Source organism: Saccostrea cucullata, unplaced genomic scaffold (assembly GCF_032062105.1).
Source record: "Saccostrea cucullata isolate Sc308-1 unplaced genomic scaffold, CSIRO_AGI_Scuc_v1 ctg264, whole genome shotgun sequence".
NCBI classification, from domain to species: domain Eukaryota; kingdom Metazoa; phylum Mollusca; class Bivalvia; order Ostreida; family Ostreidae; genus Saccostrea; species Saccostrea cuccullata.
Window position 1 is genome coordinate 105,064 of NW_026932935.1, and position 21,438 is coordinate 126,501.

Below are 21,438 nucleotides of genomic sequence, written 5' to 3' on the forward strand. Positions count from 1 at the left end.
CATTGTTTCGCCCAATTTTTGAAATGTTGACTTTAAACAAGGCTGTTTATATTCATGTTTAAAAAACTTGTTTCACTATAATTTACATCGTTATGGAAATTGTTCGTAGGTAGAGTATTCTTTTACGTATCGAATCAACTGAGAGAGATATAAACCTCATAGTAGGGTTTAGGGTATAATGCTACACAAGTAATGAATATGATAAGTGAAGTTAATGATTGAAAAGTAAGGGTTATCACGTTTATCTTAATACATTGTTATAAGGCTATCATTAACCATTTTTCTCGTAAAATATCCAATCCTCTGGTATCTTTTATTTGAAATTATTTTCGGCAACTAAAAGGCAGCAACTATTGTTCATTGATAATATGTAGTAGATATATCTTAATGTCCAGTTAAAGACCACAGGCTTTTTTTCAACTCTCCTGCAAACAATTTATATTGATAAGAAGTTAGTCATTATTCACTATTTCAGTATTTTTTTTATAATATAATTCCTTTGAAAAATAAAAAAAATGAAGCATTGTTTTACATATGTAATCTCATGATAAAATTATATCAGAATTATCAAGTCAACAAATAAAAAATTACTTTTCTGTCACAAATCTGATTTTTTTCGGGAGGAGGGGGAGTGTGTGTGTGGTTAAGAAATCGATTGTTTATAATCAAAAGGTTTCGAATGACCAAGCTCAAGCTGAGGACACTTAATTTCACAAATTGGTAAAAGCTGCAATACAACTTAACATTAACTTCAAACGAATTCTATAGATAAAATGAATTCTGTTAATTCTAGTTTGTGTATTAATTTGTTGGTCTCTAAAGAAGCTCTAGCAATGTATCAATATATATTTACTTGAATTTAAACTTCCTATCGGATGGGAAGAAATAAAGTAGTTAAAAGCAAGACAGTCTGTTAGCATGAATATAGGATTGTTCATAAAAATAAACAAGAGTAAAAGTATTAAATTAGTCATGTTGTTACTAGTATTAACATTAACCCTTATAATAATTATTCTTCAGTTAATTTATACAATTCAGAAGTCAAAAAACTACAAAACATGCAAACGATTCTCGTAAAATTTACCTGCTTTATGCTTCAGAACATTTTGCTTTGATTTACCTAAATGCCTTATTATTTAGACTAAAAAAACTAGTAGAGAAATGTCTGGAAGTTTAAAACGTTAGTCATTAGATAAAGTCGTTGTTTCTTAAACAAATCTTGTCAATCTTAATGTGTCTTAATCAGAGATGATATTAACTCTAAGAAGAATATCTGACACACAATTTGTGTGTTAAATTGTACTTTCATTTCTGTGTACTTCCTTACAACACTATGATAAAATATAGCATTTACCATTCATTTTTTAAGAAATAGAACCACATTTCATTGCCTTTACAGACAATTATCCTTTTGATAAAAAAGACAACAGAGTTGGTCCAAAACAGTGTACCGTTTAATAATTGATCTTTTGATTTAGTGTTTAGTGTTTGTCATAGTGCAGATAAAAAAAAATTGAGTAAAAAGAAACGTTATTTGTTAAAAAAAAAAAATTCAAGTATATAGTATTTAAATCATTAAATCATGAAATTGGTAGAAATAGTTTTACTTTGAGTAATTTATACTTCACTTATAGACTTTTTTTTTTAAATTTTCTATATCATAATTCCAAATTAAAATGTGTACGATACAATTACTGACAATCGTTACTATACTAAATTTTCATCTGACTTCGTGAAATATTTTGATTATCAAAGTTTAAGGTAGATTCGTAATTATTATTTGCTAATTGATATATGTGGTGCATTTTGTAAAAACCCTTCTCGGAGCCTCATAAAAATGGTGAATTCTGGGAAGCTATGTCAAACAATCATCCAATCCACATCAAGAGTTACAGTATTGAAATATTTCGGCAAGCTTCCGCTCATCTTATATCTAATAAACCCAGGGAGGAGACAATGGCGATTTCAGGGAGATTTTACATCGATGCATTGGCCTTTATGGTCATAGTGATCATAGCTTATAACGGTAAGACATTCGTTATATTTCTACCAGCTTTAATGGGACCTCCTTAATATGTAAATGGTAAAAGTTTAGAAAATTAATTCAAAGATTTTTATAATAAGAAGATTTATAGTTTATATCTCAGTCGTTATAATTTTCATGATCAAGTGTTTTTGTCTTCCTTTGTCAGGGTAATGCAAATACGTCTAACTATTTTGATTTAAAGAGATGCTTGTCCAAACATACGTATACTCACACCTACTGCAAAGTAACCAAATCTAAGAATAGATATTAAAAAAGAATAATCTGAATTTATTATAAAATATCATATGATGACATATATGAATGAAAATGTGAGCTATCAATCTTATTGAAATCTTTATTCAGATCGTACACCACAAAAATTTACTTAGCATCCCCAAATTGTTCTGCATCACCCAGCTACAAAATACATCAGACGTTGTTGTATGCCATCGGAGCTGGATTGCGAAATGCATCCCTCCATGAGTGTTGATTGAACGGAATCTCACATGCAGCAAATAGAGAATTAACACACAAAGAAGGAATATGGGAATCATCACTATTGTTTTTCTCTCATCATAAAATATATCTCTGCACAGATCTCCAAACTCTAGCTATTTTTTTATTATTTAAAAGCAAATACATATAAAATTGTGCTGTACTTCATATTGAATTATATTTTTTAAAAGCCCTAGAGGGGCTTGAGCCTCATAAAACGATGCTAGGTCATCGATTTACTTAGTTTAAAAACACAAAAATATATTATTTTAATAGATAAAAATATTTCTAGAAACAAAAATGAAGCTTATCTTGAAAACGTCTGTATATTCAAAGATTTAAGTGTTAAATATGCATTGGCCTTTATGGCGAATGAACATAGCTTAAAGCTCCGCAGCCGCAACAGTTTCTATACAGAAATTTCGCGCTTTCCTTCGCGTAGGAATCTCAGGTAACTTTAGAAAATCGCCGACAAAGATTTTTTTTATGCAGACTCTGAAAGGTGACACAGTTTATATCGTTAACAACGCATGGTTAGAAAATTTTCCATGATCAAGTAAAATTGCTTTTCACAGGCCTGCAAATGATGTATACTTTGAGTGACAGTAAAATAATAGCACAAAATCAATGTTAAATTCTCGTATTATTTCACACCTTCTGCAAAGTAACCTATTTCATAATAATTTAAAAGATTAATCTGAATTTATGTATTCGATATCATATGATGAACATATATGAATCAAAATGTGAGCTATCAATCTTATTGAAATGGTTTAATTGCAGCGATGGATGACACCACAAAAATTTACGTAGATTTTTCTGCATGACCCAGCTGCAAAATACATCAGCCCTTTCCACTTTGCCACGGGCTTGTAGCAAGCTATTTCCATGATGTATATATTGAATGTGATGTACGTCATTATGCAGCAAATAGAGAATTAACACACAAAAAACGTATATAAATATCCATATAAAAAAAATATTTCATTAAATTCAAAAAATATATCTCTATAAAATATTCTATTGAAATTGTGTAAAAGCAAATACATATAAAATTGTGCTGTACTTCATATTGAATTATATTTTTTCATATTTCATTTAATTTGACACAAGGGGCTATATTTCTTCATAATTAAAAGCATGTCAATATATTAAATTTTGTTTCATGTACATGTAATAGTTTGTGTCAAATTAAAAGATTGAACTCAATACTTGTTCTATTCTGTGCTACAAGATGCATGGAACTGACCAATGAAAAGAAAGGTCAGAGTTGAGATTGAATCATCTTCCATGTAGTTGCAAAAATAGCTTCCCGAGAAATACACAAAAACAGAAATTACTGATTAAAACTACAATTAGAAAAACTTATTTGATTATTATAATAATGAGGAGTTTTTGTTTTTGAATAAATATAAATTATATCTTCTAAGAATTATCAAAAAGAAAATTAAGAATGATTTGTTCAGCTTAAATAAATCTGGAAATGAAATTTGAAGGTACTGTTATTTTTTTAAGTAGATAAATTTCATCTTTACAAAGTATTCTTAAGATGCATGCATCAAGACACATAGTGTAAATAAGAAGATGTGAGGCAAAATAGAAGCATGAGTTTAGATGCATGTGTCAAGATGCATAGTGTAAACCGGCCACTAGTCAAATAATAAACAAGTATATACTGACAAAACGTCAGAAGTACTCAAGCTGTAGAGAGTCAATTAGGAAGTGTCATTAATATCCTGAAATGGTATAAGAGGAGGGCTACTGAGTTCAATTTTCTGTTAAATAAACTACATGTGCATGAAAACAAAATTCATATATTGAATTTAATTAGAAGAAACATAATTAATGTTCTACTTTTTAAGATGAATTTACGTGACACACTTTCAGGAATATTTTATAGAGCATATATAAAGTAACGTTGCCGTTTCTTAATTTAATGAAATAATTTTTTTTAATGTAGACATTTAGTATACTTCAAACTATATACGTTTTTGTATTTTTGCTTAATGACGTACATCACATTCAATATATACATCAATCTAAATAGCTTGCTTCAAGTCTGATTAAAAGTTTTTCTCCAAAAACTCCACGTGATTTGATCCATCATTGCAAACCATGGCCAAAATGAGGATCCTTTTCCGGACCATGGCTTGAGAGGATGGGGTTAAATATAGCGGCATTATACATATTCTACGAATCCAGAATAAATTATTATAATATAGAAAATTAAGAATACGAGAATTTAACATTGATTTTGCCCTATTATTTTACTGTCACTCAAAGTACACATCATTTGAAGGCCCGTGATAAGCAATTTCAGTTGGGGGTACTGTTATTTTTTGCAAAGTAGAATTTGTTAAAACCTTTCCGAGTCTGCAGTGGACTCGTCCAAGGCTTTGTCGGCGACTGTAAAAAGTTACCTGAGATTCCTACGCCGCAAGGAAAGCGCGAAATCTCTGTATAGAAACTGTTGCGGCTGCGGAGCTTCACTCATTGTTCATTCGCCATATAAGAAGATATTTAACACTCAATATCTTTGAATATACAGACGTTTTCAAGATAAGCCTCATTTTTGTTTCTAGAAATATATTTATCTACAAAAATAATATATTTTTGTGTTTTTAAACCGAGTAAATCGATGACCTAGCATCGTTTTAGATAACTCAAGCCCCTCTAGGGCTTGAGTAAAAAATGCTGATTATTAGGGAAAACGCGTTCGCCGGGATGGGTTCGTTTGCCGGTCATTGTAAGATTGATTACAGCTTGGTCGCAGTCGTGCATTACTTGTGGGCACATGAGAGTGGTGATATAAAGGGTGATTCAAAATGTATCTTCCAACGTCAGTTACAGCTTTATGATCACAGGCCAAAATATCTTCCAATTAATTCAATATGTTGCTCAAATTATATGGATTATTACATGTACATAGTTTTTCAGCGATATGGAGATAGGATACATTTTAATAAACGTTAAAGTTACACATTGAAAGTGTTTTCCTTTCCAGAAACTTTTAAGAATAAAAAAATACAGAAACAAAGGTCAAGCTAGGCAAATTCATATAAATTCAGTAAAAAAATATAAATTTACAATACTGAATAATAGGTGTAGAACGATACCATTTCTATCGACTCTATCAACTTTCAAAAGCATCTGATACAAGTACATGAAGACTGACATGCTAATTTCAAAATGATAAATCTGTTTCTGATTCAATAATTTTTTTTTTAAATTTGGTTAATTCTGCTTTCCTTGTTTTTATTTCTTTTTAGATCTGTATAAAGTCTTTCTGCTTAACACAAAAAAATAAGGCATGCCATTAAACAGACGTAAACAGAATGGAATATGCCTTGAAGCAGTTTTATGTAGTGTTATCCCGGTCTGTTTATCAAACTTGCACTATAACACATCATGTACAGCAATGTATTTTCGATGACGTTACCTTAGAAAAATATCATTATTATTAACTATAAGGATTATTCAGTGGTGAAAGGACATGGTATGGTTTTGCCAACTTTGTCCTCTTATTTGATGTAAAATTTAACTTGAAATTAAGAACATTAAATGTTGATTGTTTTAAAACAAGTAATAAATTTGAACAGAGAGAATAGGGCGGCCACAAGAGGTTGCCAAACATTTTACCGAATTTCTTAAATGTTAAATTTAAGATACGTTGCCTAAATTATGATAACTGAGATTTTTATAAACAAGAAGCATCAGATACTAGTGCACGAAGTATATAAATTTGGTAGATAGGCAAACTTGTGCTCTTTGTTTTCCTTTATTTATGAATTAACTAATCATTATTACATACATATGGAGTTTAATGTCTCTTAAAGGCTGTTTAAAAATGCCAATCGTTATTTTCTGAAACAATTTCATGTGTACAGTCCATTTTTCCTACTTATTAGGTTTTGATTTGATTTAAGGGATGACATCGTGTTGATTATAGTCAACGGAATTTTAAAATTGAATTTCTTTGTATTTAGGTGTTGCTGGGCAAGCTAAAGATGCTCAATGTTTTTTATCCAAAAGTTCCAAATGCAGACCTGCGACTGGTGGCGGTGGCGACAAAGAAAAGATGTGCAGGTATCATATTTAATTAAAATTTAAAAATAAAAATTAAAAAAATAGATTTAAAATCAGTTATTTTCAAGGAATATATAAAGAAAACTTTTTTATTACATTGATAACACTTTTGTAAAATACTATAATTATGTAAAAATAGCCATATTAAATTTACTTTTACAGTGGATTAAATAACTATATAAATTGCATTCAAAATGTAATGAAGGAATGCAACGTGAGCACTGGGAAGGACATGCTGGATCAAGCCAAGAAACAACTCAAAGATCATGGCTGTGAGCACAATCATTTTTTATCATATTAATTCTAAGTTATGCATAAAAACTATCCATCTGTTTATGAGCTTTAAAAATTTCAAGGGGTAATACTCAGCAAGACTATAAAGTTGATAAAACAAAGTTTCACGCTCTGTGTACTGTATCCATGTTCAAGTTCCTATTGCATTTCGCAGTTTTAAAGCATATATTACTGCATTTTCAATTTGTGAATACATACGAGTTTTTACGTACGTTTTTTCTTGAAGAAGAAAATTGAGAATTCCGTGTATCAACTACATGTACTTTAGCATGTTAAAACTAGAAGCAAGCCTTCCCAATTTATTTACATTATGCCTATAGCTCGAGTTTTGGATAGGGACACGGATGGTCATACTAATTTTAAAAAAAACCTCTTTACTCATAAACAATGTAATACATTATTAATAAAATTAATGCATTTATTTCATTATGAAGAGTCATGTGTACCATTCTAAATTATAGCATTCGTCTAACAATTAGAGTCAAAGCCACTGGTGGAGCTTAGCTTCCATATGTAGAAAACATATTCAAGGCTAAAGAGCCTATGTGAATTATAAACCTCAAGTGACTCTGTGTAATTTGTTTCCCAGACTTCGAAATCGACATCAGACAGAGAGTTTCAATCATCGTAATGTCACTGTGAGCTTAGTCACTATGCATCTCTGGCCTCGCCACACTCGTCTTCAAATCCATGTGGATTAAACGAACCACTATGACGCATCTCCCAAAATTTATTTTTTTTTTTTTTTTTTTTTTTTTTTTTTTTTTTTTTTAACAAATCTCTTAATAGCCTTAATATTAACCCGAACTAAAATAATTTCATAAGAATGTTATGTTGAAAAAGATAAAGCTATTGATAAAATAAAGTAACAATAGCATTCACAGATATCTATTCTATGAGAATTCTAGCATTGATATTATTAGACACACAGATGCTAAATATTAGACAATAATTTTAACCAATAAAAAGAAGATCACGAACATTGCAATTTGTGAATGTATGGAATCGGGGAAAACTCTTACCCTTCAATGTACATAAAATATAAACTATTTACAGTTCTACAGTGTAGTTACAGTGAAATATTTGGAGATAACGAAGAGTATTCAAGCTCAAAGGTCAATTAAACAATACAAAATAGGAGTAGAGCAAACACGGACCTCCAAAACATCAGAGGTGGAATCAGGTGCTATGAAGGAGTGAGCATCCCCTGCTGACCGGTCACACACGCCATGTGCTCTTTGTCATGATAGGGAAATAACGGGAAAATCCGTTGTCAATTCAGTGTGTAAATAATGGACTAACAATTAGTTTTAAAAGATAGAGCTGTTTATTTTTATTCATGTAAATGCTCTTTACCTTTATAGGTTCCGGGGCTGGACTTCCCGTTGTCAGCGTCTTGTGTCTTCTTGTGGCTGCAGTCTTCCATCTAATGTAAAGAAGAATTCATTTAGTTTAGTAAAATAACTTCAATTTATTTTATTTGGCATCAAGGGATGAATACTCTTAACTAAATAAAACTTCCGAAGAATCACAACTCTTTATTAGTCTGTGGCTTGTAGAAAGTTTTCCATTACTTTCGTATTATTGTACGAAGAAAACTGTCCTTGCCATATCACTTATTATATACTACTAGTAATGTATTTGTAGGGAGAAAAAATTGTGTATACGTATAATGTTGTTTATGTCAAATAAAATGGACGTTAATCAGCGTTTAAAATGCGACAGATTGATGTTTAAAAAACAAAATATTTGGTATGATATAGCATTATACTTATACTTGTCTTATAATACTATGTATGCATTTTTGTATTTTTGCCCGTTTTTATACTTCTAGATCTAAAAGAAATATTGTCATGTTTTGAAAATATGTTTTAATTTAAAATAAACAAATAAAGGGGTGAAAATTGCTTTGTTTGTAATATACTGGACTTGTTATTTTCATAAATTGAATTCCACAATGGCAGCTGTGAAGAAATCATTATGTCTGTCTGTCTCTCTGTACGTCTGTCGTTTTTCCGTCCACACATTTTTGTGGGTTTTTTTCTAATAACCTTTTGTATGGTTTATCAATTACGTCACGTTGGTATGTTGTTTGAATGGGCAAAAAGTCAGTTTGGATCTATACTGCATCTGGTTTGGAGCTGGGGTTCCTTAACTTTATATAAGTATGCAATGGCAATGATAACTGCAAATAGATTGTTCCCTATGTAAACTATGTATGAAAGCTGCAATGATTCCCGTTGGGATTAATTATTTTTCCTCCTGAAGAAAAGCCACAGCATTATCTTTATCCGTCACATTTAATTTAATGAGCACCTCTGTCTACAATTGAAGTTTGTTTTGAAGGTAAGGTCAATTCTGGATTATGTTTCTACATTCTCTTAAATGCGGATGAAGTTGAATGTTCATACTTTATTATGGGTGAAATACACATTGCTTTTTCTTCTTCATATATTCGTATTTTTTTTGTAATTAAGTAGAATTTTCATTCCTTAAGTTGTTTCCTTTTATTTTAATAAAGAATACCGGTATATATTAATTGCAATATTATGAAGGTGTATTAAATAAATTTCTTTTATTGAACTTTACAAGACAAAAATTTTTCACAAGTTCTTATTGTCTAAAAATAAAGTTTTATGATCAGAAATACTAGGAATAATCAAATGATATCACTTTCTAACAGATAGTAGATAAACTTCTAGTATTTCTCATCCATTCAACAATTCTACTAACAAACTAACAAATATCCAGGGCCTGCTTTCACTAAATATATAAAACAAGCAAATTATGATCAATGTATCTGACCAGTACAACACCAAAATATTCACCCGTTTTAGAAAGTACATGTATCTCGGACGACGGGCAAATATTGAGATGAAAACAAAATCATTCTCAACAATGTTGGTTTTAAAAACACACAGTTTCCAATCTGGCTTGGCTTTAGCGAGGTACAGTTGTAGATTTTGGCAAGATTACATCATTATTAATGCAGATGCAAGATATGTTATTTTTATTGGACGCATTATTTCATTATGAAAAGAGAGATAACTATAGTTAGCAAGCCAGAGTTTCTAGATCATGAACTCAGATCAGACCATAGTCGAATTTTGAGTCTGAATAGCTTTTTATTTGAAAGGCATACGCATTCAAAAATGTGTAGGCTTATATAATGCCCCAATTAAAACATATTTTGTTAATTTAAAACCTGTTTTGCTGTCAAAATTATTTTTAAGTTATATTGGTTTGAAATTTTGACTCAGTTTTCACTTTATGGTTTTGCATTATGTCGAGAGAAAACTGTGCATTATTAAAGATGATATTATATTTATATTTATACAAAATAATTTGTTTTAGAATAAAGTTATGGTAATTTATTTTTTAGAAATACCTGGTTTTTCTGCGCATTATAATTGTTATGTATTTTTTTTTTCATTTTGTAATTCCGATGTAGAAGCCAGTTATTTTTCTTTTTGGATAAAGGATATTATATTTCTTTAAAATTTTTACTTGTAAGATATCTGGTTCACATTTTTGAAAAGACGTTTAAGATAATAATAACACCCAAGCTTTATGATAAATGTGATGGGTTTTTTTTACTTTTAAACTGTCAACTCCCCTTACTCCCCTTACTTATGCAGCAATATAGTTATACACCTTCATCACCTGCATACGGGTTTTATACATTCTATGGTCGAAACAATGACCTTGTCAGCGAATACAATTCAGCGTCAAGTCAAATGCTGACTGATGTTTTTCATACTAACACTCATTTTCTTACTCATACACACTGAATTCTCGGCGGATTTTTCTGTTATTTTCCGATTATATACGCCAAGGAGCACATGGCGCGTGTGACCGGTCAGCAAGGGATGCGCACTCCTCAATGGTACCTGTTCCCACTTCTGATGTTTGCTCTGCTCCATTTTGAAGTGTTTAATTGACTTTTGAACTTGACTATGTTCGTCATCTCCATATATTTCACCAGAAACATTTTCAAAATATAGTTACTATTTTCTATTTATACATTATTTGAAATTTTGTGATAGGAATAATAAAATTTCATTTTTCATTCAAAGTACTAGATTTAAAAACAATCGTTCTCTCTCTGTTTGAGAGCTATGTTTCTTACCCCCAAAACATTGTTTTTTTAAAAGATTAATTTCGAGTGAAATAGTTTTCATGTCATTCCTCAATCCTGAACCTAACATTAAATTATTTCCAAGAACATTCATTCATGACATTTCTGAAAAAAAAATAAATCACCTTTATTCACCAGAAAGTGAAATAGGAAAGACTTTAACTAAATATTTTTATGAAGATTCACTCCTGAATAAAAATTCATATAAAAAAAGTAAAGTAGTGGGTTCCAGTAAATGTTCTACCAATCCTCTTTATACGAGGGCCGTTCAAAAATTACGCGGACTGTGCTATTATTTACTCTTATAGACGTCATATAGTTATGAAATTTCACAGAAATATGCATCTTAAAGATTCCAATAATTTTTGGGCAAAATTCTGCATTTAAAAAAAATTCTACTAAAATTATCGGTATGTTGATATCGCTGATGGAGAGATACGGAGCACGACCAAAAATTTGAAGCAAAAGCATGGGGAATCAAAAATTTAACTCATTAATTTTCTAAAATTTGCGGTATTTTTCGAAAATTTTCTCAAATATATCTTTAAATTGTTCTATTATCATGTATTTAGATTTCTGACGTGATATTTGAAGTACTAACAGAAATATAGTGATTTTTCTCTGATGCGATTCCCGCGAAAACGAATGTGAAAATGACGTCTCCTGAATTGACAGCGCACACTCTTGTTAAATTATGTGTAATACTCGAGATATCGCCAACATAGATACAAAATATGCATAATGAAACATGTAGTAAACTAGGGTATTCGTGACATTCGTCCACAAATAGCAAATTGAAATTTTAGACCGTTAGACCCTGTAAAAAGCTATACGGAAGGACGGGAAGAAGATTATCGAAGAAAACTTTATCCGAACTGTAAAGAACATGATTGAGAGTCACCAATGTCACACTATATCTCATAAATACCTGTTGTTTTTGGTTTTAAAACAAAAAAGGATATTCTTTACATGTTTACTAGATTTTAATCTTGTCAAGAAATGATGTTTGGATGTTGAGTAGATAAGGTAACTCAAACTATACAGGTACTCTTGGGAAAATGTTGAGAAAATGAAATCTCAATCACATATATTTTTTTATAATGCCTGTGACGTCAAAGATTCTGCTGCTGCATGACTTGATGATATGCCCTGAAAAATCACTCAAAATTGATACAAATTTACAACATTTTGATATGAAATTTTGAAGACCATATAAGTAAAGATTCTTTTATATTATGTGTGACATTTTGCCCGATTATGTCGTCAAATATTTTTTCTGTGCAACAAGTCCGCGTAATTTTTGAACGACCCTCGCACTTCACTTAAATATTTGCATCAGTGAAAAAGAAACTTTTCGATGAATTTGAAATCACAAAATTTTACTAAAACCAATATAAATATCATTAAAACGTACGACAATTCAATACTATAAAATTAAAGAGTTGCTTGATTGACTCCGTTTAGAGATTGACTATCTCTATGAAGTTTTTGCAGACTAAGTCCTCCAACAATCTGCTGAAATTCATATGGTACATATTGTGCCCCTTTTATAGCACTTATTTTTGTATTCATAGAACTTTTTTTGCATTTTAGCATCATATTAGACGAAGAGTGAGTAAATGAGTTCAGTTTTTCCATTTATTTTCCCTATGTAAGTAAACAATGGTGATTTCTGCTCACGAATAGTCTATTGCCTTTGGACATTTTTCCTCCGGAAATAATACAGGTACATGTATCCTATGTTGAAAATTAAATAAATAGTCCCAATGTGCACAAATCTATATAATATATTGTTCTTTAAGTCCAAAAAGCGCATATTTTATTCGTGTTTAAAGATTTCTTAAGGATCAGAAAACAACATTTGTAAATCAAAAACATAAGGTATTGTGGTCACTGACCTCACAAAATAATACACCCTGTCTCCCAAATGATTATAATTGGAAAGTCCGTGTATTTGCTCTGAGAGACCTGAATGTGTTGTCAGATCAAATAATTAATTAAACTAGAGGTACTGTGAGCGATGAGCTCACTAAATGATACCCCCCGCCTCCCGTATGGTTATAACTGGTGAAAAAGTCCATGTATTCCTGTGGCCCGGAAACCCAAAATATGTGTCGGATCAAAAAGTAAAATAGGAGGTGCACAATGGCAATATGTAATAAAGAGAAAGTTTCATCAAATTTCATTCAGTGGTGTGAGAATGTGTTGTCAGATCAAATAATTAATTAAATAATGCACAATAGCATTATATAATAAAGAATCTTTCCAAGTATCATTAATACTTATTCAGTGATATATATATAGGAATTGTGGATAATAGATAGATACCCTTCAATATTATAGAAAGAATGGTAGTGCCAATTGAATGTTTTGCTATGGGAAACTTGACATTGTGTCCAATCAAAAAGTAAAATAGGATGTGCCTAATGGCATTATGTTACAATGATTTTTTGAAATTTCCTTCAGTGGTATGAGAGGAGTTGCAGATAAGAGATGTGTAACCAAAAGTGAAAAGATGGACGGAAACCCCCATTACTATATTATAAAAAGCATACCTTTCTCGCTTTTCACACATGGATTTTTAAATAACATCGACACATATATGCAGCTCCTCCCATTTCTTAATTTCTGAACAGTGCACATAGTTAGTATTTTTCCTGTTTATACAATCAACACCAGCGCACCCATGACTTATTAAAGAGTACTAGAGAGCATGTCTTTGTACATGATGACCTTAAAAAAACAACTACTAGTGTTTTATTGACTATCCTCTAATAACCTGTTATCCTGAATGTTTTCCTCTCTATCCATCACCACCAGGTATTTAGCATTGTACATCAAATAAGATCTTGTAAATTTTAGTAAAAAGAAGCAAGAAAGGCTTTTTCGTTTTCTGTATCATTATTTAATTTGTTCCACATGTTTAAAAGATCAAATATATTGACAAAAGACATCAAGCAGATATGATTTCAGGAACAAATCGAGCGATTTTCTTCACATCGTTTTTATTTATAGGTAAGTAGCTTATCTGCACTATTGAGGTTAGTAACTTGAACATTTAAATAAACACTTATAATTGTTTGTTTTAAATAAAGCACTACCACGATAATTAATTGAATAATGTTACTAAAGCTATTGCTCATATAAAACATTGAACTTAATTTATATATATCTCTCGAACCTTGAAAAGCAGATACTAGTTTATTGAGCAAACAGAGGATGCTTGTGTCAAAAATTAACGTGTGCATTTTCACTTATAATTTAATATCAATCTTCATTACCTTTAATTCAAACAAAGCACTCAAGCTCAATAATAACTCCAGTAATAAAATATGTTTTGATTTTTGTTTTCTTTAATTTTCTTTTACCATTTTATGATTCGTATTCTTCATTGTATTTTTGAGATCCTTACTCAAATCTTTTCATTGTAATATTCATTTTAACTTTAATCTTGACTTTTTTTTTTTGCTTCTTGTGTTTATCAGAATGTGCCCTTTCCGCCATCACAACACAAGGAGGTGAGAGTTACTTTATTCATTGATGAATTTAGATCAAACATCTATAATAGTAGGACTACTAGTATTTTAGAAGCATTAAGGCTCATTCACTCTTAGAAAAGAGTACGTAAATAAATTCTTCTGCTATATATCCTATTAACCCTTTTAAAGGTACTTGGACACAGATTTGAAGTTCATATTTTCTGTATAATATCATGAATTATATATTTTAATAGCATTTCACACAAAAATTAATTAAAAATCTTATTTCATTTAAAAGTTATTAAAACTTTTAATTTTTTGGCGGGTTTGATTGACACATCCTTGCACTTTCACAAATTTTAACTTTATTCTTAATCCTTAAGAAAGGTGGCAATCTTGTTGTGTATTAATGAGAAATATTAAAACTTAAATCCAGAAAAATAATTTTATTCAGAGTAGAAATGTTAGAAAGCAAACCTCCTTCACAAGTATCTCCATTCCGTTGTGTACAGAGTTTTGCAAATCGAGCACACCCGTGTTATGTACACAGTTTTGTAAACAAGGCAAGAGCCTGTTATTGTTTGGTGTTTACGATTCACCGGGTGCGTTTAATCGTCACAGTCTGCTTACCACAACTGCACGGACTGAAAATATATTGTGTGTTTGTTTTGCTTTCGAACATGTCTACTCTGAATTTTCTGGATTATAGTATTAATATTTTTCATTAATACACAACAGGATTGCCACTTTTTCTAAGGATTAAGAATAAAGTTAAAATTTGTGAATGTGCAAGGATGTGTCAATCAAACCCGTCAAAAGATTAAAAGTTTTAATAACTATTAATTGAAATAAGATTTTTGATTAATTTTTGTGTGAAATGCTATTAAAATATATAAGTAGTAATATTATAGAGGAAAAAATGAACTTCAAATCTGTGTCCAAGTACCTTTAAACGGTTATGATCACGGTTTCTGCCAAAAATTATCAATTTTTTTTCTATTTTACAAATATATAATGAAAGGTTTTTCTAATGATCATCAAAAATTTGAACTTCCGTTGTCGGAATACAAGAAAGACAGATTTAGAGTTCCAAACCTTATTATGTAAACATGGCCTGCGTCATGTTTTTGTTTACAAAGGTTAACATACTAATATATGTTCGTTCAACGAAGATAATGTCAAAAAAGAAGTTAATTCTTAATACTCTTAATACCTTTAATACAGTTTATTTGTGACTTTCTGAATTTGTGTTTTGTTATAAATATGATATGTTCTATATCACCCCTACTAATGTTATTGTGATTTAAATTCAAGACACGTGGTTTAGGTTTACCTATTCAAAGGTTATAGGGTAGAACCGGTTTTATAAATAAAATTGGCAGTAAATAGGAAATTGCTATAGTTTGTTTCTTCTGACAACATGTCCTGTGGAAAATGTTTTTCCACGCCTTTCTAAAAGACTTCCATGATTTTCAACAGAAACGGGTGGCATAACAAAAATAACAATTAATACATCTTATCATAGTTTACTGCATAAATTACAGCTCACTAGCGACCGATACGCTGGTTAAAAAAATGTGTAATATCTTCTACACTGACAAACCTTTGTTTGCCTTATATGGCTATTGCTATTATGAGATTCGCACAGAGGATTTTACCACGAGCAACTGACCAATTGTTGATTGAATACGTTTACGCCAAATACATGTTTACATTTTACTTTGAACACGTGGTTCAGGTCAATCTATGATCATGTCAGTTGAGTGCAAAAGAAAAAAAATGTTCTTTTGAAGAAAATGCAACCATTAGAAAGATATTACGGGCGTTTTTAATTTGTTGTTAACTAGAAAAAAATATGTTTTATGAATTGTGAACATAGTTAGTGTCAAGTTCAGAACACCAGCACTTCAAGGGTAAGGAAAACAAGCAGCATCTCGTATGCATTTAAATCACCCCTACTAATGTGTTCGGAACCTTTTATTTTTCGGTGTTCTGCAAATTATAAAACCCGATGAGTTCAGAGTAGCTCTGACAGTGGCTCTGGCGAGAGTTAGCGAGACTTCAGCGAGATAGGGTAAATTATTAACGGAAATATGGCTAGGAAGTGACTAGCACGTGGAGACATGGTAAACAGAAAAGTTATGTTGCGTTTTAGTTTTTACCATCCTATAATATCATTCTGTAGAAATGTATTTCAATTGATCTTTCTGGAAAGCAAGTTTAAATTATAAGTATTCTTATCATACAATTTTCTGCTGTCATGAATTAAAATTTCTTTTTGGACAAATATTTTGCAAGGGAACCGGGACTATATTTTTTGGCGTCAGATTAGCAAATGAGGCACCAATGTGACTTTAAATGACGAATCAGATGAATGAGCGTTGCATTATGGGTTACCATAAGAATACTACAGGAATTTTACGCTTGATAGATTCCTTTATTGTACTATCGGTGAATACAATTGTCAGGTGGATTCCCTGGCCAACACACGTGATCACGAGTATAGTTATGTAAAAAATGTTTTGTCCATTTAAATGCATACGAGATGCTGCTTGTTTTCCTTACCCTTGAAGTGCTGGTGTTCTGAACTTGACACTAACTATGTTCACAATTCATAAAACATATTTTTTTCTAGTTAACAACAAATTAAAAACGCCCGTAATATCTTTCTAATGGTTGCATTTTCTTCAAAAGAACATTTTTTTTCTTTTGCACTCAACTGACATGATCATAGATTGACTCTGAACCACTGTTCAAAGTAAAATGTAAACATGTATTTGGCGTAAACGGATTCAATCAACAATTGGTCAGTTGCTCGTGGTAAAATCCTCTGTGCGAATCTCATAATAGCAATAGCCATATAAGGCAAACAAAGGTTTGTGAGTGTAGAAGATATTACACATTTTTTAACCAGCGTATCGGTCGCTAGAGAGCTGTAATTTTTGCAGTAAACTATGATAAGATGTATTAATTGTTATTTAATCCCCCCCCCTCCCTTATGCCACCCATTTCTGTTGAAAACCATGAAAGTCTTTTAGAAAGGCGTGGAAACACATTTTTCACAGGACATGTTGTCAGAAGAAACAAACTATAGCAATTTCCTGTTTACTGCCAATTTTATTTATAAAACCGGTTCTACCCTATAACCTTTGAATAGGTTAACCTAAACCACGTGTCTTGAATTTAAATCACAATAACAGTAGTAGGGGTGTAAATGGACAAAACATTTTTTACATAACTATACTCGTGATCACGTGTGTTGGCCAGGGAATCCACCTGACAATTGTATTCACCGATAGTACAATAAAGGAATCTATCAAGCGTAAAATTCCTGTAGTATTCTTATGGTAACCCATAATGCAACGCTCATTCATCTGATTCGTCAGTTAAAGTCACATTGGTGCCTCATTTGCTAATCTGACGCCAAAAAATATAGTCCCGGTTCCCTTGCAAAATATTTGTCCAAAAAGAAATTTTAATTCATGACAGCAGAAAATTGTATGATAGAGAATACTTATAATTTAAACTTGCATGAATTCCAGAAAGATCAATTGAAATACATTTCTACAGAATGATATTATAGGATGGTAAAAACTAAAACGCAACATAACTTTTCTGTTTACCATGTCTCCACGTGCTAGTCACTTCCTAGCCACATTTCCGTTAATAATTTTATCTCGCTGAAGTCTCGCTAACTCTCGCCAGAGCCACTGTCAGAGCTACTCTGAACTCATCGGGCTTTATAATTTGCAGAACACCGAAAAATAAAAGGTTCCGAACACATTAGTAGGGGTGTATATGTAAACAGAAACAAGGCACGAGCTTTGTTACATTATGAAGAACTTTAAGTTCTGTATCTCGTTTCTTAATAATCTTTGCTGATTAGAAGATGAAGCCTTAATTAGGAATTGTAAAAATTAAAATTGGTTTCAAACAAATTTAAGCTGAAACTGTGTTCATGTCCCTTTAAAAGTTCTGTCAAATTTTGTCCCACAAAATTTATACAATATATCGAATTAAAATCAGAATCTTTAATATTTCCAAATTTCATTTCAGAGTTATTATGAACTTTAAATCTATAAGCAATATGAATATATTAAATTCGTTTAAATCGTCCCTCGGGCATTCTATAAAAAATATTTGGTTGTCCCCTTCCGATCGACTGGCTAAAAACATCCCGACTCAAAACTTTATAACCCCAAGAAAGCAAAATTTTATATACAAAGTGAAAAAACATTTTGAAAATTTAGCATTCATGCTAAAATGTTATTGAGAAAAAAATGTCTCCAAATTTCCGACCAATTTTTGTCCATTAGTATCTGAGTCGGGAGTGGGAACGTAAACAAACATTATTTTTACTGTAGATCACTAAATTTTCGCGACACCTTATTTTCGCGAGATAGTCATTGACTCATGATTAGAGATACAAAAACTGTTCTATAAAAGGAAAATTATACGCGAGAATCAAATTTTCGCGAGCACACTGTCTCGCGTAATTACGCGAAAAAAAGTTCTCACGAATAAAAAGTGATTTACAGTATGTTAGCCTCACATTAATAGTGCCTTGTTGAAAACTGTAAAAGAAAATTGTTTAAGCTCTAGATGATTTTATTGACATTTTAAATGATTCCTATTACTTACTCTCTAAGAACCTTTGATATAAAACATCTTTTAAATATACACTACAGCTCAGGTACATGTACTTTATTACAACTTTCCAAGCAAAATAGATGTTCATTTTCTATTGCATGTACAAGTTAATATTGTGTAAAATACCCTGACATATTTCCCTATATACATGTACTGTCCTTCAAATCTTAATAGAAACTTCAATTTGGTTTGAATGTACATGTTGTGAAATTGAAGTGCAAATGAATCGGAAAAAAAGTTTAGCATAGTCATACTAGATAAAAATTATATTTGGAATTTACCAAAATTAGCTTTAAATTCTTTTTCAATACCAAAAAACAATGTTGCCGGGTTTTTCCTTACAGGTATATGTTCATGTGAATATTTTTGGTTCAAGAATAATTACAATTCTAATTTTGTAAATTTTGTCACTTTTATTCAGTAACAACCATTCAGTTATTGACAGACATTGTCAATCCTACCACTCAGTCACCAGGTACAGAAAATTTCTTCTTTTCTTTTTATGAGCTCGGATTAATAGATTCGAGGCTTATATTGTTTTTGTCCTGTCTGTTTGTCTGTTTGTCTGGAAACTTTAACCTTCGCCATAACTTTTAAACCATGAAAGATAAAGACTTCATATTTGGTATGCATACTCCACTAGTTGAGCTTTTTCAAATGACAACAAGGTCAATGACCTTGTGACCTCGACTGAGACATGTATGCTAAAAATACCTTTTGCAAACTTTAACCTTCGCCATAACTCTTGAACCATAAGAGATAGAGACTTCAAATTTGGTGTGCATACTCCACTTATCAAGCTCTTTTATATGACACCAAGTTCAATGACCTTTAACCTTGACTGTGATATATATGCTAAAAATAGCTTTTTTGTCGACAAACTTTAACCTTCACCATAACTTTTCAACCATGACAATAGAAACTTCATAGTTGGTATGCATACTCCACTATTCAAGTTCTTTCAAATGACACCAAGGTCAATGACCTTGTGACATTGACTGTGACATATGTGCTAAAAATAGCTTTTTTCTGCAAACTTTAACCTTCACCATAACTTTTGAACCATGATAGAGACTATCATATGATGCTCTGGCATACTATACTAACTAGACAGTGATTCCTTAAATATACACAAGTTTTACGAGAGTTCTTTTTCCCATTTGAATACACCATCTCAGACATCGCTTACCTGCCATTTCTTTTAATTAATTAAATTACCTTACATCTTATTAAAATCAGAGATGTAAAGTAAGCAAGCTTTTACACAGTGTATTCTAGAAATAAACATTCAAAATCACTTCAGATATTTCTGAGATATAATGTATATTGATTTAAAAACGTACTACATAGAGAAGTTTTGACAGAAAGAGTATCTGTGAAATTCTTTTGAAAGGAGGGAATTGCTCAAATTGTTTTGAGACGTTTACTTTGAGAGTCATCGCTGATCCAAGTAACAAGATTTTTGTTTGCAGGTAGGCATGTTAATTTAGTCATGCAAAGTTGTTTAAAAAGTGTGATCATTTCACAACAACGGGAAATTGAGCAATAAAAATAACATTTTTAACATTATAACAGGAAATTCAAAGTCTTTTCACTTTTCTCCTTAAATTTTATCTATGCCTACTTGAAATTCAATATTTATTGAAATATTCATTATGTTAAATATATACAGTTTCGTGTATAAAAAATTGATGATTTTGCACAGTGATGGAAGGCTTGCTTTTCTACTTAAACATTCTTTTGTGTTTATTTCCTACAACCCAGGAAAATATAGAAATAGTCAGTCTCCCTTTTTTTCTCCTTCATTTATAAGTACTTTAAGTAACATTTAAATCTTTGAAGCATATTTATTGATTGTATATAGTTTAAAGTCCCTCTCGAGAATACTTCACTCATACGGAGACGCCACCACTTGCCAGTGGAGAGCTGCAAATTTTGTTTTATACTCGGCACTCAGGGCCATTGAACAGGGAGGGGTCTTTTCATGCCAGCACCTACGGCGACACGGGATCTCGGTTTATACAGTCTCATCCGAAAACCGGTCTCCACGTCCCACAGTGGGATTCGAACCCGCGATCAACTCCTTACTTTGCGACTCTAGATCAGACGCTCTAACCACTACGCTACGCAGGTTAAAGCATATTGAATGAAACAGATGGATATAAGGAACAGTATTCAAGATCAAAAGTCCATTAAACAATACAAAATAGCAGCAGAGCATATACTGACCTCCAAAGCATCAGAGGTAGGATCAGGTGCCATGGAGGAGT

At 31.3% G+C, this 21,438-nt stretch overlaps 2 protein-coding genes and 1 long non-coding RNA gene across 10 annotated transcripts in view; 2 read left to right on the plus strand and 1 right to left on the minus strand.

The window, feature by feature from the left end:
- LOC134236580 (uncharacterized) overlaps window positions 1-21,438 on the minus strand; it is a 177,822-nt gene that overhangs the window by 33,024 nt on the left and 123,360 nt on the right. The window lies entirely within an intron of this gene.
- LOC134236576 (uncharacterized) lies at window positions 1,881-8,824 on the plus strand. Its single transcript, XM_062718754.1, has 4 exons — window positions 1,881-2,026; window positions 6,508-6,607; window positions 6,770-6,879; window positions 8,266-8,824. The coding sequence occupies exons 1-4, from the start codon at window positions 1,957-1,959 to the stop codon at window positions 8,334-8,336; spliced, it is 351 nt and encodes a 116-aa protein (XP_062574738.1). The 5' UTR covers window positions 1,881-1,956; the 3' UTR covers window positions 8,337-8,824.
- LOC134236571 (vacuolar protein-sorting-associated protein 25-like) overlaps window positions 13,853-21,438 on the plus strand; it is a 29,308-nt gene continuing 21,722 nt past the window's right edge. The window contains exons 1-4 of one of the 5 annotated variants that reach the window (XM_062718745.1): window positions 13,853-14,054; window positions 14,525-14,563; window positions 19,590-19,643; window positions 20,562-20,640. In XM_062718745.1, coding sequence (XP_062574729.1) covers window positions 14,003-14,054; window positions 14,525-14,563; window positions 19,590-19,643; window positions 20,562-20,640 — 224 coding nt within the window. In that variant the 5' untranslated portion in view covers window positions 13,853-14,002. The remainder of the gene's footprint in view (window positions 14,055-14,524; window positions 14,564-19,589; window positions 19,644-20,561; window positions 20,641-21,438) is intronic. The other 4 variants (XM_062718746.1, XM_062718748.1, XM_062718747.1 and 1 more) reach the window with 4 other exon arrangements.

Coding starts and splice junctions, on each gene's coding strand:
- LOC134236576 (XM_062718754.1), top strand. CDS start 1,957: ATGGCGATTTCAGGGAGATTTTACATCGATGCATTGGCCTTTATGGTC. Junction 2,027..6,507: donor AGTGATCATAGCTTATAACG/GTAAGACATTCG, acceptor CTTTGTATTTAG/GTGTTGCTGGGCAAGCTAAA. Junction 6,880..8,265: donor ACAACTCAAAGATCATGGCT/GTGAGCACAATC, acceptor TTACCTTTATAG/GTTCCGGGGCTGGACTTCCC.